The following is a 27,358-nucleotide window of genomic DNA, read 5'->3' as shown; positions in this document are numbered from 1 at the left end:
AATATTGTGAATATTAATGTTGAAAAAATGTTGATACTTATACATTATAGTGACATGATAGTTGAATATATATATATATATTATTCCTGACATTGATAATTGATTACAACTTGTACAATAATTTTTGAAAACTCAAAATTAATTTTAATTATTAACTAATAGTTATGAATTTATAACTAATTAATATAAAAAGAAAAAAACTTTTTCTACTCATTATCTTTCTTCTCTTTCTCATTCTTCTCATCATTCTTCACAATCTACTTCTCATTCTCATTCTCCTTCTTCTTCTCCTCATCTGAGATGATAATCATCTCAAAATCTCCCTCTGCTGTCTTCTCAGAGAAGAGTTTCTGCTGCTTTCTCTCAGCCAGGTCAACCTGCACCTCAAAATCCCGCATTTCCTGGTCTGCTGCCTCAGATTCCACTTCAGTGATAAGCAGATTAGCATGCTCAGAGAGCAGAGCTGCCTTCTCAATGTTCTGAATCATGAAGCGCATTCAAGATCTGAACAAGGCCTCAATCTTCTTCTCTGTCAGCTTCTGCTAATCAATTAGAGAACAGAAGTGTTATCAAAAATTGTTATCTCTTAATAAAAAACTTATCAGTTTTGACTTCTTTGTCTTCTGCTCTAATATCTTCTCAATCTTCTTCTACTACTGCTTATTTATAGTAATACTCTTCTTCTCTCTCTCTCTCTTCATCTTAGTCTCAAATCATTCTTAAGACTTCTCCTGGTTTCACTGCTGCTGCATGAGAGTCTTCACTGTCTTCTTTTTCAATCTCTCACAGGCAGTGTCATCTGCATTATTCCTATACTTAGTTCAGTCTAAATCTATCAGAAGTGTTACTTAAAATCATTATCATTCTACTCTTTTACAGAGCCTCTTCAAGGCATTATAATATATCTTGCAATCTGTCTCTCTGCACTTGAACACCTTCTTCTTCTCTCCCTTTAATCTGTGACAGTGCTCACGCGCCTTGATGGTCCGCAGGACCACAGAATATTTGAAGAGGAATGACATGATTGATTTTGATGAGTGTTAAGAGAGAGATAAAGACAGGCAATGATATGATAATGATGATAATGATGATGATGATAGTGATGATGATGATAATGATGATGATGATAATGATAATGATGAAAGAAGAAGTGCATTGAAATATATTATTGACTTATCAAATATAAAGAGATAAAGAAACTATTAACAGCTTTCAGAGATGTACAGAAATAACTACAGTGTTGTATAGCAATATTATCTTCATTCAATGCATGCACTATTGATATTCTTTGTATGTATTTATCATATAAGAAATACATGCAGAAAACAGATCTTTGTTGCTAGAGAGAATGATTGCAGTGATTCTCTGTTTTCATATTATAAAGATAAGTTATTCTCATTTCTTTCTTCTCTCTTTTCTCTTCTTCTTCAACTCATCACTAAGTTCAAGCTGATATGAAAACTATTAAAACACTCATAGAAACTCTCAAATTGAAGAGTATAGACTAATCAAATTTTAAATACAGATGAATTAAATTAATTCAATAATACTAATTATTCATCTTTCTCTTAATAAAATAACAGTTGTGTCTTTCTCTTCCCTCTTCTCAAATGAAATATGACTTGTGAAAAGTGAGTACCACGTCAGGTCATAATGATCAACATGGCCTCAGTATACAGGGCTGCATACATGCAGTGTGTGCTGAACTGAGAGGCTGTGTGAGTTACAAACTGACAGCAGCATCTCAGAGAGAGCTGTGCAGTGTGAAAAAGCTGCAACTCTTGACCATATGTGCAGAGAGTGAATCACTGCAGTAAGTGTATATGCATTGCATGAAAGTAATGCTTTTTGATAATACTCAGTCTCTGATATCATGAAAATAAAGTCTTTCTATGAGATCTGTTTTTATCAGAAGTTGAAGAATCTTATATTTCTCAAGACTATCTTCACGCGCCTTGTCTGTGAAATTGATGAGAAGAATCATTGATTCCAGCATTCTGTTCTTGATGTTATTCAAGTGGCAGCAGAGTTCACTCTGACCACACTTTTTAAGTGTATATTTTCTAATTATTCACATTTATACAGATATATACTGATTATTTATTAGATGATATTAAGACAATGACTCATCACAGCTGTGTTACTCTCACTGTGAGAGATACATGATTAATGATGAATATTGTGAAAACTCTGAGAAATAAGTATTTTGAGAGTGCTGTGACTCTGTGATCTTGATTTTTTTTTATTTTTATTTTTTATTTTTTTCTTTTTCTTTTCTTTTTTTTTTATTGTGATTTTTTATTGTGTTTGTTTTGTTTTTTGTTTTTTATTTTTTTTTTGTATTTTATGTTTTTTCTATAATTAAAATTATATGAATTATAATCTGTGTTTAGAAAAGTAATGATATTTGATAACACTCTCTGTTGAATTTTCAATAAATAAGTACTATGTTATGATATTATGTAAGTGAGAAATGATTTCATGATCTCATTTAGTGTCATTCTCAATAATGAGATCAGAATGAAAATGTGACTAAGAATTCAAATATATTCTTTATCTGAGACTAGATTTTTATTTGAAAAGTGAATCTGAAATCTTTAATATTTGAAATAATGTGATTTGAGATCAATGTGATGAACACAAACTATGACTAGAAGTAATGCTTTTAGGCAATGTGACAACTGTAAAGTTTGATTCTGGTCTCAGACACAGTCACACAGTCAGTCTAGTCTCAGTGAGTATCTTAAAGAGAGTTTTATCTATGCTGACATACTTTGAGTTATTATATACAAACTCTGTGAGTGATAATCAATGCATTCAGTCATTCTGATTGTAATTAACAAAGTATCACAGATACTGTTTCAATATACTTATCAGGCATTCTATCTGATTATCTGTCTGTTAGTGAAAAGTCATGCTTAGATCTCATGAAATCTTCAGTATAGTTATCAGATCAGATCAGAACTCTTCTACAAAGATTAATTCTCTATCTAAGATAATATTCATAGATAATTCATGCAACTGAATCACATCACAGACAAAGATATAAGTTAAATTCTTTGACTTCAAGTTCTTATAGATGAGTATAAAGTATGCTATCTTAATAAAGTGATTCACTATCATCAGCACACTGTCAAAGCAGGCATTATATATGTTCTTGCTTTCAGAGAGACTTATAAGAGCATTCATTTCTAGCTGTTTTCAAGTTTCTCACAGAATGAGTAGAGAAGTAAGTTCTTTATATAATCTGAATCACACTACTCACAAATTCTGATAAATAGTACAAGAATTCACTATCTTCTTCATAAGTTCTCACATCTTCAGTCAGAAGTATTTTCTTACAAGCAACTCATGAGTTCTAGTATCTGTAAAATAACTCACTAGAGAAGAGTCATGATACCTTTTAATAAGTTCTATATATAGAAACTTATTGTCACGCTCCCGGCCGCGCCAAGGCCCCGTTGCGGTTTCACACGGCTCATCGCTTCCATGCGGATGATTCCATCCATCCCGCATCCTGTCCGAACCGGTTTCCAACCACCCTATGACATCATTCAGATATATCATAGGAAGATCTGATTGATGGGTATGAGAACCCCGCTTCTATACAAGGTCAGCAGATTACTCTTCCTTAGCAATGAGGCGCCGCTGAGGTATCGCTCTGGCTATCCTCACTCATGGAATGAGAGGAGGGTATCCGCTCATTATCTATATAGAATAGCTAGATGCTGACTCCTCATCAAAGAAGCTAGTGATTCATTTTGCTGCTACTGAAATATACACAAGAGTTACTGCATGCCTCATACAATCTTCTTAGTATACTAAGTATCATATCTGTGATATTCTCACAATAACCCTGTAGCCTATGAGCTCGCTATTCAAGCAAGATAGTCAAGCTCACTTATACAGCTTCTCAAACAATCATCTCTACATATTGCTGTCAACTAGCCACTGCTTCAGTTCTGTCATATTACAATTTGAATTACTTGATCTGATTACATGTTTGAATCAGTTGAGCTCTAACAGACTGATATGGCCTCACACACCTGTGCTGGGACCAATCTGACCTCACCCTCTGAGGGAAACACTACACCATTTCCTAGAGTGTGTACATCTCTATCCCAGCAGGAATCCAAGATTTCTGAACTCACTGCACATTTTGACATGAGCCCTCCAACCGCCCTGCCACCGCTGCGGCCCCTACACACCTACATCTATCATGAAGATAGAGAGATTAAGGTTGAAGATTCATCAAGATACAAGAGAAACATCTTGTCTGAATTCCACAGCTTTACTCATACTCTTGAACAGAAATTCCACCTTAACCTGAGCCAGTATAATACTCATGAGATATAAGTAATATACACTGTCAACCTTCTTGAAGACATCTCTGTGACTACTTGAGTCATCAAGAAGAGAGAGCTTGAGCATATCAATGCTGTTATAACTTGAGAAGAATTCAAGAACTTTCTACTGAACCAAATTGAAGATCATCACAACTGCAGCTTCACAGCAGTGCAGCAGTTCAACTCATTATATCAATGAGATGATGAAAATCCTTTCAATTTCAATGCAAGATTTGAAGAATATTGAGAGAAACTGATCAATGATTTGAATCAATTAAAAATACAGCTTTATCTCATGAAGCTGACTCATAAGATGTGAACAATGATATCATAATATCAGAGTTCATCAATCAATTGCACTGAGCTTGTCAACCTGGCTTTCTGAATCTATTTGAATAATCAATTCTCTGAGAAAAAGATTAACAAGACCTCTTCTAAGCAATCAATGACAGGATTTAAATAGTGTCATAACAGCTTCAGTGTGGAGAAAGTAAAGAAGAATTTCAAGTGTTCTGATTCTTCACTCACTGTGAAGAAACATTAAAAAAGATTTGATAAAGATCTCTGTTTCAACTGCAGAGCTGGTGGTCACTATGTCAGTGATTGCAAGAAGTCAAAGAAGAGAAGGAACTGAGAAGACATCTTCTCAAAGTTGACTTCTCTTCTGACAAATGTATCTGTGAAAGATAAAGAAGAGAAAGAAAAGAATTGACAATTCTCATGTCTCTGAGTTCATATTATAATCACAATGCATACTCTGAATGAGAAGGTATTAGTGAGATATCTACTCAACTTCAGAGCAGATGTCAACTTCATATTCTATTTCTTTTCTTTGATGAAGAATTGAAAGAAGATAGGTCTGTCAGACCATGTAAAATTTACAGATGAAATGAAATGCCATCATTTTGGCATAATTCAAGCAAAGTGTGTGGTCACAGACTCAGAAGAAATCTTCAAGGAGAGCAGTCTGCTTCTTCATACAGTCAATATCATAGATGAGAATGTCATTCTAGGTCTTCTGTGATTGAGAGAAAACAATTCTCTCATTGACTGAGTCACTCAGGTGTGGCAGTATCACCTCACTGATGAAGAGGCAGTAATAGAGGAATCTGAAGAGTTTCATCAGAAGAATCTTGAGAAAAAGATTGAGTTGATATACTGTGTAGCAGGTGATTGAGACTTGAGAACAGGTGAAGAAGTCATCATCCTTGCTGCAAGATTAGCAGTAGTATTCATCATTGAAGGTGAATGTACATGATGTCTCTTTACAGATTTTAAGAATGTCTTTTCAGAAAGAGAAGCAGCAAAGTTTCCTGACATCAAGATATGACATAAGATTCATCTTGAAGACAGTGCAACAGTGCTGTACAGGCCTCTTTACAACTTGTCTGTAAAGGAGTTGGATGTTCTGCACAAATATCTTGAAGAAGTGCAATCAAAGAACTGAATACATTTATCAAAGAGTTCAGCAGGGGCGCCTATACTCTTTATGCTCAAGAAGAATGATAGGCTACACCTATGCATAGACTACAGAGGTCTCAATAAGGTGACAGTTAAGAATTGCTATTCATTACTGTTAATTAATGAGATGATTGATTGATTATCTGGAGCAAAGGTGTTCTCAAAGATTGATATACAGGATGTCTATCATAAATCAGAGTTAATGAAGACAATGTTTGAAAAACAGCTTTTCATATCAAGTACAGCAATTTTAAATATCTTGTTTTATCTTTTGATCTTTGTAATGCTTCAGCCATCTTTCAGATCTATATAAATGAGGTGCTGTGAGGCCTTGTTGATGTCTCCTGTATAGTATACCTGGACAACATTTTAATCTTCTCAAAATCAGAGAAAGAACATGATACCCATATTCAAGAAGTATTGAGTCACTTGAGACAGTATCAACTCTATGCAAACACTGAAAAATGCTTGTTCTACATGCAGGAGATTGATTTCTTAGATTATATTGTTGAGATGAATGGCATTTCAATGAACAGGAGCCGGGTCTTCATCATTGAGGACTGGCCGGCGCCGCGGACATACTGCGAGGTGCAGGTGTTCCTAGGATTTGTGAATTTCTACAGACAATTCATCTATGCATATTCACAGATTACTGCCTCTCTTACAGATCTGTTGAAGGGAAGTGTGAAAGACAGAAAAACAGGACTGTTTATCCTCACTCAAGGCGCCGTGCAGGTATTTGTGAAATTGAAACAAGCTTTCACAGATGCTACAATGCTGAATCATTTTAATCCTGACTTACTCAGTCAGTGTGAGACTGATGCATTCAGGAATGGAATCTGTGAAATCTTTTCACAGTTGACATTGAAGGCCTTTCAACATTGAAAGAATTAGAGAATAATCACTTCTGAGAAAACAGGCAATGAATTGTCTGTGAGAGAAGGCTTTTTCACAGAGTCTACAAGACACTGTGAATGAAGATCAGTGACCTTCTTCTTCAAGAAGTTATCACTCACACAGAGAAGGTATGATACTCATGATCAGAAGATGTTAGTAATTGTCAAATTCTTTAAGATCTGATGACATTATCTTCAGAATAGTAAGTACTCAGTGTAAGTTCTCACTGATCATGCAAATCTGCATTACTTCTTGACAACAAAGAGCTTGATAGAATGTCAAGCCAGATGGGCAAAGCTGCTTTCAGAGTATGATTTCTATATCTGATACTATTCAGGTCAGCTTAACCTCGCTGACGCACTGTCTAGACAGTCTGATTATAATATTGTTGATGCAGAGAAGAATTCTATAAAAGAACCTCTGTCATCACTGCAGAAGAAGCTGGCTGCAGAGGGTTGAGATTCTCTAAAGCTTGAGAACAGCACCAGAGAGGCAGCTGCACAACCCAGTATAGAAGGTGGAAGAGAACCCAGATCCCCGCGGGGAACTGACACTGAAGATCATGAGCTTCTCATGTCACATCTTGCAATCATTGAATTGACAAAGGATAAAACAGTCTACAATCTTTCAATTCAACTACTTTTGAAATTCATTGATAAGTTACAGAAGAGAGACATCTCTACTGCAGCTCAAATTCAAAAGTTGAAGAAGAAAGAATTCAGTTTGAACTTGAAAGAGACAGGTCCTGGGCAGGGCAGTGCTGCTAAGAAATCAAGTCACTGATAACTAGAAGAATGTGAACTTCTACTGCTGAATGATTCAGTCTTCATTCCTTGTAGCAGAGTGGTGTGTCAGGAGTTATTGAGGATTCATCATGATGATCTCCATGCAGAGCACTTCAGATTAGAGAAGACTGAGAAGCTTCTAAAATGTAAATACACTTAGAACAAGCTTTAGACAGATGTCAAAGAGTATGTTGAAACTTACAATATCTGTCAAAGAATAAAGATTTCACAGTATAAGTAATACAGTGAGTTGATGTCACTGTCTGTTTCAAAGAGCTTATGACAGAATCTATTGATGAATTTCATAGTTGACCTGCTGAAGTCAATAAGAGTCAAAGAATATGACTCAATTTTAGTCATTGTTGACTGCTTCACAAAGATGACCAGATATATCTCTACTCATAAAAAGATTAAAGCCTCTGAATTGACTGACCTGTTTTTAGATATCATCATTCATGATCACAGTGCTTCAAAATCATTGATAATAGATCAAGAATCCCTCTTCATCAGTAAATACTGATTGACTTTTTACTATCATCTTACAATAAGATGTCTCCTCAGTACTGCATTTCATCTGCAGACTGATGGCCAGACTGAACATCAGAATCAGACACTAGAATAGCATCTTTAAGTGTTCTGTTCATATTATCAGAATAATTGACTCAAACATCTTCTGATCACTGAATTCACATATAATAATACAAAGAATGTAACCTTAAAGATATCTTCTTTCTATACTTGTTATGAATATAATTCTTCATTACTCAGTGACATTGTGGACAACATTTCAAAGAGAGGGATAGGCAGTCAGAATGTTGAACAGATACAGAGAATGAAGTATCTCTCAGTGTCAGAAGTAAAAGCAAGATTGGAACTTTTAAACAAAATTCATAAGAAGGCAGTGAAAAGCATCTGCTGTGCCCAGAAGTGATAGATGAAATACTATAATCAAAAACATCTTCTGATGAAGTTCTTGATAGAGAATCAAGTGCTACTTTCAGTAAAGAATATCAAGACAACAAGATCATGTAAGAAGCTCAGTGAGTGATGACTAGGATCTTTCTCAGTAACAAGAGTGATAAGTAAGCAGATATATGAGTTGAAATTACTCACAGAATTGAAATCAATTCATTCTGTTTTTCACATTTTCTATTTGAAGCTCTATAAGCAATGCTCTGAGGCAGAGCTGCCTTGGCTGAATGACATTGAGATTGAGAGTGATACTGAATATCTTATGAAGGAAATATTGAATAAGTGAACACATTACAGCAAGCTTCAATATCTTATTAAATGAGAAGATTATTCATCATCAGAGAATTTGTGAGAACTGCTTGAGTATTTGGAAAATGCTGAGAAAGAGATTGCAATCTATAAGACAGCTAGTAGAGACTGTTCTGTTACACATCAGAGACATTGAGCAAGAAATACTGCTTGAAACTTCTCATTTTTCTTAAAGGGTTTTTTAGAGATAATCTTGCAGTGATGAGCTGATGTCTTGTAGACTCTGTAGCACTCTTCTTCTATTTTCTCTCAAAGGGTTTTTAGAAGTTTAATAAGACTACATAAGTGTAATGTTTCTGAAGTGATTAAAAGAAAAGAAATATTTGAAATTAATAAAAAGATTAATATTATCAATCTGCAGACTGCTGCTATTCTAATGAGGCTGCAGCCTGCTGAAAAAGTAAAAAGAGGAATCAGAGTCTACTCATTAATAATCACATTCTTATCAAACTTATTCTTCACTGTTGAAGTCTCTGACACTGATATCTTTATCTGCTGAGAAGTTAGCACTGCAGTACTGCAGAGAAGCATGCTACAGAAGAGCATGAGAGATGCTGAAAGTATCAACTTATTAACTTATAAAGCATCTCAGTCATCTGCTTTAACTGAAGTGAGATTCTCTTCAATCAGTGATTGATCTCTGCAGTGCTTTCAACAGCAGTATCAGCTGACCTCTTCTTAAGACCAGTCATTCTGAGATGTTTTTTCATCTCAGAGATTCATGCTTTCACCTTCTTTTGCAGATGAATAAGAAAGATCTTCTCAGTCTTGACAGAATCTGTCAATACTTGAAGCTCTGAGATCCTTACTCTGTACTGCTTGGGCATCTGAGCTCCTTGTCAGAGCCAACATGACACCTTCTTATAAGGTAGATAATACTTACAGAGAGACAGGAGTCATTGTTGCAGGTGCAACAGAAACAATGAGAGTGAGAGAAGAAGCAGATGCATAAAATCCCCTTCTTCTTCAGCTGCTTGACACAGTGCAGACAAGTAGCAGTGCCAGTCAGAGGCTGCATCAGAGCCTTCTCACAGGGAGAAGATGAAGGAACTGCAGGATCCTGCAGACTCAACTCAGCAGCATTCTGAGCAGGGCTCGGGCGTGCCGTGGGAGGGGAACTATGGATTGGGCTCCTCAGAGCCACTGTCCCCAGAACCAAGCTCTCCCCGGGTTCCTCTCCAAATGACCACACGGGGTCATACACCACTGTATTGGCTGGGGGGGGGGGCAGCGTCACAACAGCGGTGGGGGGGGCAGGGGATGGACCAGATGCAGATGCACCAGCCGGCAGAAGGAACAACATCTCACTACAGGGCACAGCAACTTCCGCCGCGGCTGCAAGAGAAGTAGGAGAAGATGTGATGATAAGAGCAGTGCTTCTGCAGCTCATTGACATCACTGCCTTCAACCTGGCTTTCTTGGCGGCCACAGAGGCCGCCGCCGCACCATGAAGACATTTGTTATTCACTAGAAAATGTCAGAATAAGCTCTCTACTGTTCTTCAAGGATGATACTCCCATGCACTCACTATTGCAGATGAGAGAGGAGAAAGAAAAATATGTCACAGAGAGAAGAATCTTTCAAAAAAATCCTATCACTACTGTTAGCTTTGTCTCTAAAACACATCACTTTTGCAGGGAATTTCATATGTAGAATAGAATATGTTGAGAGATCTGTAAGTCACTTATTAACTACATTTTTCCACATTTCAAATCAATATATAAGGAACCCACTTATCACATGTTTGATTTGAATGAAGATGAGAAAAGAAAGACCTACACAGTCAGCAGAAAAACTCATCTTTGTATCACACACAGTACATGCACTGTCAATCAGTTGATAATCATTGCTATACAACAAAGATAATTTCTAATCCAGTAATCTTGAGAGCATAGAGACTATGCTCTTAAAGAGGAGGGTATTGTCATGCTCCTGACTGTGTCAAGGCCTCATTGTGGTTTCACACAGCTCATTGCTTTCATGTAGATGATTTCATCTATTCTGCATTCTGTCTGAATCAGTTTTCAACCACTCTATGACATCATTCAGATATATCATAGAAAGATCTGATTAATGAGTATGAGAACCTCACTTCTATACAAGGTCAGCAGATTACTCTTCCTTGACAATGAGGCACTGCTGAGGTATCACTCCAGCTATCCTCACTTGTGAAATGAAAGAAGAGTATCCGCTCATTGTCTATATAGAATAGCTAGATGCTGACTCCTCATCAAAGAAGTCAGTGATTTGTTTTGCTGCTACTGGAATATACACAAGAGTTACTGCATGCCTCATACAATCTTCTTAGTATACTAAGTATCATATCTGTGATATCCTCATAATAACCCTGTAGCCTATGAGCTCGCTATTTAAGCAAGATAGTCAAGCTCACTTATACAGCTTCTCAAACAACCACCTCTACGTGTCGCCGCCGACTAGCCACCGCTTCGGTTCCGCCACGTTACACTTATTCACAGATATATAAATTCAGTTCTCTCTTTATAAGAGATTATTTAAGTCTCTTCAATTCTTTATTTCTGCAGAGTTAATTTCTGCTGTGAGCAGTTTCTGAATATACTGAGCATATTTATTCTTCAGTTGTAGTTCAGACAATCTGAATAGAAAATCTTACAAAGACTTATACTCTGTTTTCTCTTATATCAGGTCTTTCACAGTGCTTCTTAAAGTTCACAAACTCTTCAGATTATAGATACTCTCTTCAAGAATTCTCACAGAGATTCTCAGAGTGTTAACTCTCAGTGTTGTAGAGAGTAGTTACACAGACTTCTTCTCTCTCTTCTCTTTCTTCTCTCACAGAGAATTGAGAGACTCTTCAGTTAATCTCTTTACAACACTCAGTCTGAGTATCTCATGAAGCTTTTCTATCTTCTCTAGTTTCTCTGTGTCTGTCATTCTGATCTTCTTAACATAGTCTGGTCTGTGAGAGAATCTGTCTGCTGAGTTCTTAGTTCTCTTAATATATTCTATCTTGAATCAGAACTCACTCAGTCTCTGAGCTCAGTGAATCTGCTACTGTGAGAGTTTCTTGATTAAAGTAAACTGTTATAAGCTGTTATAATCAGTTCTGACAGTAATCACTGTCACAAGACTCTCAAAGTAGTGATATTAGTGATGAAAGAATTTCACTATTATAAGAAGCTTCTAATTATGAATATTATAGTTGATCTCTGTAAGTTACATCTTCTATGAGAAAAAGATTACTGAAACTCAGTTCTCATTTAACTGTAGTTATAAGACTATTTCTGAAATTATAAAGAAGAAGACATCTATCTTTAATCTGATTAAGAGTAAGAGATCAAAGTGAAATAGTATTACTGTATCTATGAATATCTATTTTAATCTTACAAAGACTCTGTGAGCTTCTGAGATAAGAAAGTTCTCACAGTTCTCTCTTCTTAATAATCTTTTCATTCTCTGTTCACAGAATAACTTCTTCTTATTTTCACTCTTCAGCATGTCTGTAAGAGCTAAGAAGATTCTCATAAATATAAAGATAAATCATCTATAGAAATTCACAAAGCTCAGAAAGATCTGAATCTTGTGAATACTAGTTGACTCTGATTTTAATAGAATAGTCTTAATCTGTAAAGATTTCATCTGAATATTATCTGCAGTGATTATATATTCTAGAAAATTAATTCAACAGACACTGAAGTTGTACTTTATAAGCTTAATATACAGTTCTGTCTTATCTAAGATCTTCAACATACTTTGTATATACTCAGTGTATTCTTTCTTCTTCACAGAGTATATCATCACATTATTCAGATATATTACTATGAAGACATTCAGATATACATAAAGTATTTTATTAATGAAAGACTGAAATGTCACAGAGATATTAGTCAGACTAAAAGATATCACTAGATATTTAAACAATCTCAGTGCAGTTCTAAAGACAGTCTTTTATTTATTCTCAGACTGTATTTACAGCTGTGTATATATATTAATCATATTTAGTTATATGAATATGACAGCTTCTGTAAGACAGTTGATTATATTCTCAATCAGAGACAGAGAGTAGTAGCTCTTTATTATCTTAAAGTTCAGATCATAGTAGTTTATACATAATCTGAGATTTTCATTCTTCTTCTTTACAAATATTACAGAGGCTTCTGCAGAGACCTGTGAAGATCAGATAAAGTTATTCTTCAGATTCTTCTTTATATAGATCTGCAAGACCTCTGTCTTATAATGAGAGAGCTTATAGATTAATTCTCAGAAGAGTTTCTGCTCTTCTATTAAATCTATTACTAGATTCTTCTTATAGTGAGAAGAAAGCTCAGCTATCTTTACTAAGCTGAACATCTCTGTAAGATCTCAGTATTTCTCTGATATCTGAAGCTCAGTTTTCATGACTGCAAGATTCTCAGATACTTATAAAGTTATTATATAGATGATCTTGTCTTCTCTAATTAACTCTGCAGTATTAACTGATTCTATCTTTATAAGTGAGTCTGTCAACACTGATCAGAAGTATGAACCTGACTCATAGACAGCTATATATAGATTGTGTCTTTGAAGTTATACAAGTTCTAAGTATATGTTATCTGTGATATTCATAATAATCACAGTTTCTGCAAATCTTCTTCAGATTTCAGAGAGATCTTGTAATTCAAAGATAACTCTTACAAGTCTCTCAGCTCTCAGATCTGAGTTCTCATACTCTGTTTATTATAAGTGCAGGTTCTCAGTTTTCATTATTTAGCTTATTCACTCTGTAAGTCTCAGAAACACTACAGTGACCTGAGATTCTGAGTTTATTAATACTTTTTATACTTACAGAGCAGCAGTATCATAGTGCAGTCTCTCTCTATAAGTAAGCATTTTCATCATAGAAGTAACAGATTCAGATGTTAGCTTCAAGACTCTTAAGAAGACTGTTACTGACTCTGTCTGTAACTTCTCAAAATTCTATTTTAATTTGTCTAAATAGTTTGTACAGAGATGTTCTAGTTTAAAACAGATGAAGCAGAGTCTCTTTTTCTTAATCTCTCTGTTATATACTCTGTTTACAGAAGCTTGTGAAGCTCTCTCTCTCTGCTCAGTAGTCAGATACAAATCTCTCTGTATCTTATTATCTTTTTCTAACAAATCTGTTCTCTGTTGTTCTGGCTCTTGCAGAGTCAGTCAGTGATTCACTCTTCATAGATCTGTGACTCTCACAGTGATCTGTAAGTGATGAATAAGAGTCATCAGTTTCTTCAGAGTCAAGAACTTAGAGTTTTACTCAATAAGCTTGTTTTATATGTCTTTATTCAGTCTTTTAATAAATATCATCATTCAGATCTTGTTTCAGAGCTCTGTTTTCACAGATCTCAATTCACATCACAATTTTATAAAGCACTGTGAGTAGTTTTTATCAGATTTCTCATCTCTTTTTCTAATATTGATAATCACAGCTCAGATGTTCTCTGTTCAGCTCACAGAGTCTCTTAAATTATTCTTTAGATAGATCTTAAGAACAGATCAGTAAGATCTCTTATAATCATTCTTTAGATAATTTAGCCAGTTCTTGACTTCAGTGTAATAGAGATCTGTTATTACATAGATAACAGCTTCTTCATCTTTCATATCACACAGCTGAGCTTGTAAGTCAATTTTAAATACAAACTTATAAAAGCTTTTATAGATTATGATTTGATAAGTGATCTTAAGTAGTCACAGCTTAAGAAAGTTTCTTTTCAGTTTGCAGATGTCTCTGAAGATCATGTCTAGAGACTTAGTTTGAGAATGTTTACAGATAGTAAGCATTTCTCATAGAAAAATAGCTTGATTCTGTGAGAGATGCTCAAGAATGTTCTCTACTGAGATTGATTTATTTATAAGTTTAGAGAGTTTCTCTGTTACAGATGCAGAGAATGATATCTTATAAGTAATTGATAAGATCTCTAAGACTTCTTTCATAGCAACTATTCATGATTCAGATAGCTACTTCTGAGTGCCTGCAGTAGAGTTCACAGAGATTAAAGTATATAAGTTTCTAGTTCTTTCAGTCATAACAGACAGTTGCTGACTGACTGAGCTTGAAATATAAGAATAAGTACTCACAGATAATTATTCAGATGTTTGCAGCTTGATATAATATATACTGTTAACTGCTAGAAGTATTCACAGTAGAAAGATAAAATGTAGAGATTAAATGTATAATAGCATTCAAGCTGAGTTATGAATAGTATTCATGAACTTCAGTCTATATAGTTGTGTGTAGCCAAGGGCTGCTAGCTCTATTGATTACGTGAGAGATAGAAATAGAAGTAAAGAATCCGCGAGGAGCGGGATTTCTTACATCAGTTCTCAGAATTACATACTATTTATTTCAAACCTTGATGAAATGAGAATATCACTTCTAAAAGAAAGCAATTAGCCACAGCTAAGAGAGATTGAAAGAATCACTTAATATCTGATGAAGAGTTGAAAGCTATTCAAAATGAATATTTTTCAGATATTAAAAAAGCCAAAACAGATTGCTGGAACAAATTTCTTAAAGAAGCACAAGGAAAAGAAGTTTTCAAAGCCTTCAACTATACTAAAACAAGAAGTGTAGCAAAGCTTCCAACCTTAGAATATGAATTTCAGAATGAATTATATACAGCAAATTCTTTTGAGAAAAAATGTCAAGCTTTTATGAGAATTCTCTTTCAAAACTCATCACATTTAGAAGAGGAGAATATGTCATTTCATGAATATACTGATGAAAATAACTGGGAATAGCCTGAGCTTACATATAATGAACTAGAGTCAGCAATATTCTCAAGTTCAATTAAAACTGCTGCAGGGCCTGATTCAATTAATCACTCAATTATTCAAAACATATATTCCTACTTGAAGAATGAATATTTTGAGCTCTTTTTCAATCTCTTAAAAAATGATTATCATCCTGAATGCTGGAGAGAAGCTACTGAAGTAATCCTTGCAAAACTCAATAGAAAGACTTCAATTCCTAAGTCATATAGAGTAATATCTCTGTTGAACTGTTTGGAAAAAATTCTAGAAAAGATAATAGCTACTAGATTAACTTTTATAAGCTCTATTAGTGATTCTCTTCTATTTAATGAATAAATGAGAGGTAGAAAACAATGTTCTGCAATTGATACTGTTCTCTCAGTTATTCATGATGTTCAAGTAGCAAAGCATGAAGGCCTGGTCTCAACTGCAGTTTTTATTGATATAAAAGATGCATTTGATCATGTGTCAAAGTCTAAGATGATTCAAACTTTGAAGATGTTAAAACTGTCACTTTCTCTAATAAAATGAGTCAATTGTTTCATATCTAAAAGAATTATACAACTATTCTTTGATGGAAGAAAACCAGATAAAACTGAGATAAAAATAGAAGTATCACAAGAATCTTCAATCTCACCTGTTTTATTTGCAATATACACTGCATATCTATTCAAGAATAGAGAGATGAAAATAGTGAGATCTTCAAGTTATATAGATGATATTGATCTACTCTACAGTTCAAAGACAATTGAAGAGAATTTAGAAGTAATTGAGAAAGCAGCAAAGAAAATCTTTGTTAGAGCAGATATCAATCTATTTCAATTTGATATGAATAAAACTGAGCTAATTCACTTTTTTCCCAGGTTTAATGAGAAAGAACTAAGTCTAACTCTTTTGAATAAAGAGATTAAACCCGGTTTAAATGTCAAATGGCTAGAAGTATGGTTAAACTTCAAGCTGAATTTTAAATATCATATTCAACAAAGAATCATCAAGGCAGAGAGACTACTGAATAGTATAATCAGACTATCAAATACTGAGAGAGGTCTATTCTTTCAGGCTATGAGACAGTTATATATAGCCTGTATTACCTCAGTAGCTGATTATGAAGTTCAAGTTTGATGAAATAATCAAGGAAACTTCACTGAACTCTTTCAAAGTCTACACAACAGAGCTTTGAGAAGAATTCTGGAAGCATTCAAGTCATCTTCTATTAAAGCAATGGAAATTGAAGCTTCAATTCCACCTTCTGCTATTCAATTTGAAAAGGCCTGTATGAACTATGCTCTGAGAGTCATGAAGATGAGCTTAAATTATATAATCAGAGAAAGAGTCTCTTCTTCATTTTCATCAGTTAACTCAGGAAATGAACTGGATTGGAATAGATTTCTTGATTGAAATGAGAATAATACTTTAAAGAAAATGCTCTCTCAACTGTATAGACTATGTTCACTTATTAAGAATCAATTTTCTTCATTAAATGTTGAGAAAATTGATCATGAGAAGATATCTCTCTGAAGAGAAAAGCTGAAATCTCTCATAGACTTACAAATAAGTGAACTATCTGAAGAGAGAGAATATGAACAGCATTTGAAGAAGATCTCTATAATTAATATAAAAGACTCTATTCTGATCTACTCAGATGACTTAAAAAATGAGAATTTGAATAGATTAGGCACAGACATTGCTTATACTGAAGATAATATTAATTTTATCTCAGATTTCTGGAATTTAGGCTGTGAATCTGAAGTCTTTGATGCTGAACTATTTGCAATAGTGAAAGCTTTCAAACTCATTGAAATAAAATCTCATAAAAGAGGAAATGATTTGAAAGAGATATGAATATTGTCTGATAGTCAAGCTGCTTTAAAAAGACTTAGAAATAGTCAGATTCATAATAATCAAATGAATCTTGAACTGATTTTAAACTCTGTTTTGAAAATTCAAAAGAGAAGAATATCAAAACTGATAATTCATCTGCATTGAGTTCCTGCTCATATGAATATTCATGGCAATGAATTGGCTGATTCAGCTGTAAAAAAGGGTTCAGAATTAAGCAGATCTATTCAAAAAACAGTGTTCTAGTCTTTCATAAAGAGAAAGATAAAAGAATCTTGTTTAAATAAGTGAAATGAAAGCTGGCAGAAACAAAAGAAGAGTATACATTATTCAAGATTTGAGACAAAACCAAAGTGAAAATCTTGTTCAATTAAATGTAAAAAGAAAATATTCTCATCTATAATTCAGCTGAAACTAGGACATGGTTATTTCAAATCTTATATACAAAGATTTGATGATAGATTTGATTCAACAGAGTGCTCATTCTGCAATGTGAATGAAAATCCTGAGCATATTATAATGCATTGTGCATTATACAATAGTCTCAGAGTCAGATTAAAGAAGAAGTATGATTTAAATCAATTAAATATGAGGTTCTTATTCTCAACTGAGACAGGAACTAAATACTTAATAGACTTTCTATCAGAAACTAGAGCATCTACAAGAAAATGGCTGAATTCAGAAGTATCTGAATATGAAGAGGTGGAAATTGACTAGATATAGTCTGTTAAAACAGCTATACATCATCTTTTAATAATTTTGTTTTGTTATAGTCTCTCTTTACTGTACTTGTTTCCTTCTGTTCTTTTCTCTATCTATTTAATGTGTCTATCTTTAAGACTATGTTCTCTTTTCTTTTGTCATAATATTTTCAAATGGTTTCAAACTATCAGAAGGTGTTGAAATACTGCAATTTGTAAACAGTTTTTGTATTCTGAGCTGGAATTTTCTGATTTTGCATATTTGAAATTGATAAATGTATAATAGTTGACTCTATAGATATAGGAAAAACCCTGAGAACTAAAGATTCTCAGGTAGATGTCATAGCCTCTGACTGCATACATCTATAATTGAAGAATAATAATAATAATACATACTATTTATCAACTGCTTATCACTCTGAGACTCATGATATATTAGAATGAATAATTCAAACTGTAAACAATTATCTTTATAAGTTCTGTAATTATTTATAAGATAACTGATACAATCTTCTTCTATATACAGAAGTTATTATCAATAATTAAGATAGTGTTTCAACAAATATAAGCCTGTTCTTTCTTATACACAGTTATCATATAAAGATGTTAAATCTTCTAGAGATTACTGATAATATAGTAATAAAGCTTCAAGATACTTGTGACTGAGCAGAAGTCTTCATGATAAGTACTAAACAAGATTAAGAGAACTAGGTTAATATCTGATAAGATCTCACTAAGTAATATAAGATAGAAGATCTTGTATAATTAAATCTTAAAAATATATGAACTACATACTTATCTCATTCATTGAATTATTACCATGCTAGATACAAAGTAACAGAAGTTCTAGACAGTTATAACTACTATCTTAATACTCTGTCAAAGATTTATAATGTGTTTCATATAAACTTGCTTTATCATGCTGTCACTGACTAATTTTCTTCTCAACTGACTTTCAACTGACAATGATCAGAGATCATAGAAGAAGATAATAAGCTTAACTAAGAGATTAAAGATATTCTTAATAAAAGACTCTGTAGCTGCAGCTGATAATATCTTATAAAATAAGTTAATTATAATTATTGAATCCGAACTTCAGACTCTGTACTATTTAATATAACAGGTCTTATGGCGGGCTGCGCCCGATCAATCATATAGACTATTTCATTACACTCTATAGATTCTTCCATTCCCGAACGCCGATCCTCAGCCGCTACGAACGCGCGTAATGTACACTTCGATTCTCAGCCATTTCTGATCACTGATCCTCGGCCACTATGAACATGTGTATATTTTTCCGCCCTGAAGCTTCACCGCGTACACCATCACATATGCATATAAATATTCATCTTAATTACTGATTCTCACAGTTTCTCTTTCTTTTCTTCTTTAACATTTTTATCTTTGTTAAATAAGACCTATTAATATAATACTGATCTATTCAGCATAGGCCTCTTACACTATAAAAATGTTCATTATCTTCTTATTAGAAAATGATTATTCACATATTATCTTCTCATCAGGAACAATTACTCATTAAGAGATATCTAAACACATAATAATATATAAGAAAGAGAAACACAGTTAAGCAGACACTCAGTTCTCAGATAGTCTTCAGATAGAAGCTTGCTTATCAGTCACTCTAACCCTGTAACAAGATCTTATGAAGAGAGTAAGATTTTATAAGAGAATATCAGTGAAAGACCTGAGAGTTCTTACACTCAGATGTATGAGATATTCATATAATTACACATCTGACAATTGATATAATCATGTCTAACAAGAATATGAAACTCTTAAATACGAGTATAGACACAATGCCACAGTGGCTTCAAACAATGTTGAAATTACAACAATAATAAATAGCTGATATGCATGCAACTCAACAACTTTAATACAAAGAGATTCAATGATTAACTTATATGATTTCAATATCTACAGAATTGAATACAAAAGTACTGAAGAAATACTTAGATACTTCTATATATTTCAATACTTTCAATCTCACTCTCTACTCATCATGAAGAATGAAAATGCTTGTGAAACTGAGTGTAGATGAAGATTTCATCAGTTCATTAATTAATCAAGATTGATATATTAATGAATAATTAAAGAATTATGTGAAATAGAAGTTTTATTTATAAATAAAAGTATGTGAATCAGTGTTATGAATATCTTGATATTCTGTTCTGAGACACTGCTATGTAATAGAAAGCATTAGATTGATTACAGAGTACTTGATAGAGAAACATTTCTCTTACAACATTCATCTCTGACTTCAATATTAAGATCTTAGAAGCAGATGATCAATCTTGAGAGAATTGAATCAAGATTAGCATGATTAAGAAGATATTAACTTTCAAACTCTTACAGACTCTTATAAGTATAAATGAAGACTCAACTTATGAAGACTTCTGCACATAGCTCTGAACATTGAATGACTGTCTTATCAAGCTTAAGAGTATACAGAACAATGACAGAAGATATTACATCTCAGTCACTCATACACTCAAACTGAAGAACAATGATGCAGAGGCTATGAACTGAATAGATTCAAATGTCTATACATAAGCAAGAGTTTTCACTGTTTGAACAGGCTTTCAAGTCTCTGAGATCACTTCTGAAGAAGTTGCTGATTGACATCAATATAAAGTGTACATCAACTGTAACTGATTAGAACACATTGCTTTCAACTGCTGATTAATCTATGTATCTTCACACTCAAGAGAAAGATCAGTGCCTGTTCACATCAATCATGTTACATTGAAGAAAGATTCAGAGAATAACTATGAAAATGCTCTGATAAAACAGAGAAAAGATTAGCTTCTATTCAAATTCATAAACAGAAGCTTGAAGAGGTCAGATAATAACAATTTGAAGAGAAAATAACAATAAATGTGATTCTTGTATCTACTGTAGTTAATAATATGTATAATATGAAGATTATAATAGACAGCAGTCTATGTCACTATGCAATGATTAAATCTTCAGTTATAAGACATCATAATATTCAGTATATTCTCTTATTAAAACCTCAACTTCTTGCAGAATTTGATGATTCAAAAGATGTTTGCAACTGTTATATAATGAAACTAAACATAGATGTCAGAGAACATCAGCATGAAGACATCTATACATATAAAGTTGATAATCTTGATTATAATCTTATATTAGAACTTGTCTGACTATCTGAATAAAACATCTTATTGAACAATTGATACAGAAGTTTAATATTCTCTAATAAAGATAGAGTTTATGAGAATGATATTCACAAGACTATGAATCTGACACAGATCTCTGTCAACATCTATGAAATACTCAGAAAAAGAAGATACTAAAAGAATTACTGATAGCAGAATTATGTATCAATCTATTCTATCAGTCTAACTGATATTAAAAAGGCTCTAGAAAGGTTATTCTGTGTTATAACAATAGATTCTCATACAAAACTCTTTTAATAATATCATGAATATCTAGATGTCTTCTGATAAGATAATAATACTATAAATCTATCTCTCTTACAAGGTTCAGAAGTGAATCACAGTATCAAGTTGAAAAAGAAGAATAGTAAGAACTCTGAATTATTATAAGACTCTCTTTATAATATGTTCTGAGATGAACTTCTTCTTCTTCAAAAGACACTCAATGATCTGTTGAATAAAGAATTCATACATATTAGTAACTCTTCTGCTGTAGCCTCTATTCTCTTTGCAAAGAAATCAGATAAAGAACTCTGATTCTGTGTTAATTATTAAGAATTGAACAGATTAATAAAGAAGAACTGTTATTCTTTATCTCTTATCAATGAAACTCTAGCTCATATTAAACAAGCTCAATGATTTATAAAGTTAGATATCATCATCATATTTCATAAGATCTGCATTATCAAAGAAGATGAGTGACTTACAGCATTTCAAACATGATATAATCTCTTTAAATGAGTAGTCACACTCTTTGAACTGACTAATACTCTCAGTACATTTCAGAAGTATATCAACTTAGCACTCTGAGATTTTCTTGATGAATTTACATCTGTATATCTTGATAATATTCTCATCTTCACTGATGAATTCAGAAAAGAATATTAAGAAGATGTATGAAAGATATTACAACAGCTACAAGAAGCAGAACTACTGATAGATATTAATAAGTGTGATTTTGAAGTTAAGAGTATTAAGTATCTGAGTTTTATTATAGAAGCTGGCAAGGAAATTTGAATGAATTCTGAGAAAGTCTCTGTCATTCTTGAATGAGAAGCTTCACATACTGTGAAAGATATACAAAGCTTCATCAGATTTGCTAACTTCTATCAGTAATTTATATAAACCTTCTCAGATATTATAAGATTATTTACAGATCTCAATAAGAAAGACTCAGTATTTTAATAATTAGCAGATACTGAAGCTGCATTTACACAGATAAAGAAGATATTCATTAATATCTCTCTACTGATAATATTCAATTCTGATTATAAGATAGTTGTTAAGACTGATTTCTCTGACTATATAACAGAAGAAGTAATACTGTAATATAATAATGAAGATGTTCTATAATTATGTGTCTTCATGTCTAAGAAACCGAGTTCTGCTGACTGCAATTATGAGATCTATGATAAGAAACTTCTTATAATCATACACTGTTTAGAAGAATGAGACTCTGAACTCTGAAGTATCTCTAAATTTAAGATAGTCATAGATTATAAGAATCTTAAATACTTCACAACTATCTGTAAACTTACTAAATAACAGATATAATGATCTAAGTTTCTAAGCTGCTTTCATTTTACAATACACTATCATTCTGACAGTCAGAACTCAATGACAGATGTTCTCTTATAACAAGAGTAAGATATAGTATTCAATGTAACAGATACTCACTGAATGAATCAAGAGCATCAGCTCTTGAATTCAAAAATACTAGTTAATCAAGATGAAATAGCTTATAACACTATACATACTTCTCTGATTAGAACTGATATTGATATCTTCACTTTCTCTGCTGAACTATTTGTAATAGTGAAAGCTTTCAAACTTATAGAAATAAAATCTTATAAAAGAGAAAATAGTTTGAAAGAGACATAAATATTCTCTGATAGTCAAGCTGCTTTAAAACGACTTAGAAATAGTCAGATTTATAATGATTAAATGAATCTTGAACTGATCTTAAACTCTGTTTTAAAAATTCAAAAGAGAAGAAAATCAAAGCTGATAATTCATCTGCACTGAGTTCCTGCTTATATGAATATTCATGGCAATGAATTGACTGATTCAGCTGTAAAAAAGAGTGCAGAATTAAGCAGATCTATTGAAAAAATTGTGTTCTGATCTTTTATAAAGAGAAAAATAAAAGAATCTTGTTTAGATAAGTGAAATGAAAGCTGGTAAAAACAAAAGAAGAGTATACATTATTCAAGATTTGAAACAAAACCCAAGTGAAAATCTTGTTCAATTAAATGTAAAAAGAAAATATTCTCATCTATAATACAGCTGAAACTAGAACATGACTATTTCAAATCTTATATACAAAGATTTGATGATAGATTTGACTTAATAGAATACTCATTCTGCAATGTAAATAAGAATTCTGAGTATATTGTAATGCACTGTGCATTATACAATAGTCTCAGAGTCAGATTGAAAGAAAAGTATGATCTAAATCAATTAAATATGAGATTCTTATTCTCAACTGAGACAGGAATTAAATACTTAATAGACTTTCTATCAGAAACTCAAGCAGCTACAAGAAAATGACTAAATTCAGAATTATCTGAATATGAAGAGGAGGAAATCAATCAGATATAGTCTGTTAAAACAGCTACATACTATCTTTTAATAATTTGTTTTATTACAGTCTCTCTTTACTTTATCTTTTCCTTTCAATTCCTTTCTATCTATCTATTTAATGTGTCTATCTTTAAGACTGTGTTCTCTTTCTCTTTTCCTTTATCATGATATTGTCAAATGGTTTCAAAGTATCAGAAGATGTTAAAACACTGCAATTTGTAAACAGTTTTTGTATTCTGAGCTGGAATTTTCTGATTTTGCATATCTGAAATTGATGAATGTATAATAGTTAACTTTACAGATATAGGAAAAACCCTGAGAACTAAAAGTTCTCAGATAGATGTCATAGTCTCTGACTGCATACATCTATAATTGAAGAATAATAATAATAATCAGTGAAACTTACTGTCTACTCTTGTCACATTTTTCAAATAAGACCATGATTTTCACTTCTCAATTTAAATTATTTTGATTGCTTTAAATGACTTTAAATCTCATTTGAGCATTACCAAAAAGCATTACTTTTTAAAAAATTAAAAATAGTCTAAAAAAACATTAAAATGACTAAAAATAATAACTTTATATCAAGAATGAAACTAAATGAAATCAAATGAAATCACTTTCTTATTTTTTCTAAGTTATGATCTCATTTTGAGATCTGATACATAGTCACTTTGCATGTTTTTTTAATGATTAGTTTCAGTGAGATTCATGTCAAGAAATGTATGAGATCAGATTAAATGAGATTAAACATGCAATTCATAATCTCAGCAGTCAGTCTAAGAGAGAGTATCTATAATCTGAAGATCTTACAGACTTTGAAAAGTACTCTAGAAGATCTGATATAAGAGAAAACAGAGTATAGATCTTTATAAGATATTCTATTTGAATTATTAGAACTGTAACTGAAGAATAAATATACTTAGTATATTCAGAAACTGCTTATAACAGAAATTAACTCTGTAGAAATAAAGAATTGAACAGACTTAAATAATCTCTTATAAAGAGAGAATTAGATTTATATACTTATAAATAAGTTTTTATATATAGAATGTATTAAAAGATATTATAACTCTTCTCTAGCAGATTATTTTATAAACACTAGAACTTATATTATTATTATTATTATTATTCTTTCATTATACTCATATGCAAGCGGAGCTTATGATGAGTTCTTGTGTGATGTTAAATACAGGTTAAGTGTTAGTTATACAGGAGGAAATACAGGTATTGAGATCACACTGACATAACAAGAACATAGAAAAATACAAAGAAGTGACAATTAGATACATACAATAATAACTTCTCAGCTCAGAAACATAGAGCAATTCATTGAAGTGATTTATACATCTCTGTTTTTATTAGAAACCTGAGATGCTTGAGTTCCGGATTTAAGGTATCCCCTGCGGGTTTCGAACCCACGTGCCTTGGTTTCCCACGTCAAGGTGCTACTGAGTAGCCGCATTAAGCATTCGGCCACTGAGGCACTAGAATTTATAAGTTCCTTACAAGAAAATACTTCTGACTGAAGATGTAAGATAGTGAATTTCTATATTATTTATCAGAGTTTATAAATAGTATAATTCAGATTATATAAAGAACTTACTTCTCTATTTATTCTGTGAAAATCTTGAAAACAGCTAGAAATGAACACTCTTATAAGTCTCTCTGAAAGCAAGAATATATATAATACCTGTTTTAACAGTGTGCTAATGATAGTAGATCACTTTATCAAGATAATATACTTTATACTCACTTACAAGAACTTAAAGTCAAAGAATTTAACTTATATCTTTATCTGTAATATAATCTAATTGCATGAGTTATTTATAAACATTATCTCAGACAGAGAATTAATTTTTATAGAAGAGTTCTAATCTGATCTGATAATTGTACTGAAGATCTTATGAGATCTAAGTATGACTTTTTAATAATAAATAGATAATCAGATAGAATATCTGATAAGTATATTAAAACAGTATCTATGATACTTTGTCAATTATAATTAGAATAACTGAGTGTATTAATTATCACTTATAAAGTATGTATATAATAACTTAAAGCATGTCAGCACAGATAAAACTCTCTTTAAGATACTTATTAAGACTCACTCACAGATAATCTTGATAAACTTGTGAGAGTATACTATAGAGTATAATAATATTTTTGAACAGACTGAGAGAATTCAGAATATTTAGAAGAAAGTCTGTGAATTCTTGAGAAAGACTTAAGAGTATTAAAAGAGATACTATAACTCTAAGTATATTATAAAAGATTTTAAGAAAGATGATATAGTTTAACTGAGTCTGAAAAATATTATTATATAAAGATCTAGTAAGAAGCTGAATCTCTTACAGACAGAGTCTTATAAGATTATGAAGAAAGTTAGTTTATAGTTCTATAGATTGAAACTGTTATCTGAGTTACAGATATATAATATTTTTCATATCTCTTTACTCTATGAATATAAGAAATTCTTAGAAGAGAACTCTGTAACTTATCACTCTATTTATAAAGTACTAGAGAGTGAAAGAGAATATCAGATCAAAGAGATTATTAACTTAGAGAAGTAAGATTATAAACTCTGATTTAAGATTCGGTAGTAAGAATATTCTGATAAGATGAATAAGTTCACTTAGTAATTATTCAGATAGATAAGATATCTGTGACAGATAAAACATTACTTTTATACTATAAATTCTGATAAGTCAGAATGATACAGTCTTTACTAAGAATCTGATTATAATAAAAATATTAATACTATTATTTATAAATTCTAGTCTATAAAGATGATGAGTTTCTCCTGAGATGAACAGTTCATAATATATATAAAGAGAAGAAGAAATCATATTATTATTAAGCTAAAAAATAAAGAAAAACAAAGACTGAGCTGTGAATATAATTTAGTAATTAATAAAGAAGAAATAAGAAAACTTATATTAATATTTTTATTATTCATAACACTTAATCTCTCTATAACTATCAATTCTTCTCTTTAAAGAAGCAGAAAGTATCATGCTCACAGTACAGATAATTATTATATTTGATATAAAGACTGCTGAAAATGTACAGACTTTACAAGAGTTGAATATCAAAGTAGACATAGTTGTAACAGAGTCTGAAAAGCTGATCATCTGTATATATTATTAGATATCTCTTATAAAGCGGTGTTTACTTTCTCAGTTATACTGCAGTATTCAGTCTGAAAATTATTGAGATATAAAGAGAGAGCTCATCTATTCAGATTAACTCTTATTACAAATTTAAAGAATTTGCATTGTCTTAATTATCTGAATTTTATATTATTATTATTATTATTATTATTATTATTATTATTATTCTTTCATTACACTCATATGAAAGTAAAGCTTATGATGAGTCCTTGCGTGATGTTAAATACAGACTAAGTGTTGATTATATAGAAGGAAATACAGGTGTTGAGATCATGCTAAGATAACAAGAACATAGAAAATACAAAGAAGTGATAATTAAATACATGAAATAATAACTTTCAATTC

The 27,358-nt window shown here is 32.1% G+C and overlaps 3 protein-coding genes across 3 annotated transcripts; 1 reads left to right on the top strand and 2 right to left on the bottom strand.

Moving 5' to 3' along the window:
* Positions 1 to 257: 257 nt before the first annotated feature.
* BDCG_08337 (uncharacterized protein) lies at positions 258 to 488 on the bottom strand (the record flags this gene model as incomplete). The annotated part of the gene is made up of 1 exon (XM_045424116.1): positions 258 to 488. One exon carries the CDS (start codon positions 486 to 488, stop codon positions 258 to 260), a length of 231 nt encoding a protein of 76 aa, XP_045272900.1.
* A 3,544-nt stretch (positions 489 to 4,032) lies between these two features.
* On the top strand, positions 4,033 to 4,356 carry BDCG_17767 (uncharacterized protein; the record flags this gene model as incomplete). The annotated part of the gene is made up of 1 exon (XM_045426834.1): positions 4,033 to 4,356. One exon carries the CDS (start codon positions 4,033 to 4,035, stop codon positions 4,354 to 4,356), a length of 324 nt encoding a protein of 107 aa, XP_045282512.1.
* Positions 4,357 to 9,489: 5,133 nt separating this feature from the next.
* Positions 9,490 to 10,166, bottom strand: BDCG_17766 (uncharacterized protein; the record flags this gene model as incomplete). The annotated part of the gene is made up of 2 exons (XM_045426833.1): positions 9,490 to 9,597; positions 9,654 to 10,166. The coding sequence occupies 2 exons, from the start codon at positions 10,164 to 10,166 to the stop codon at positions 9,490 to 9,492; spliced, it is 621 nt and encodes a 206-aa protein (XP_045282511.1).
* Positions 10,167 to 27,358: the final 17,192 nt, after the last annotated feature.

Source organism: Blastomyces dermatitidis (genome assembly GCF_000003525.1).
Source record: "Blastomyces dermatitidis ER-3 genomic scaffold supercont1.11, whole genome shotgun sequence".
NCBI classification, from domain to species: Eukaryota; Fungi; Ascomycota; class Eurotiomycetes; order Onygenales; family Ajellomycetaceae; genus Blastomyces; species Blastomyces dermatitidis.
The sequence above is the reverse complement of the archived record's forward strand: the minus strand, read 5'-3'. Positions and strand labels throughout refer to the sequence as shown.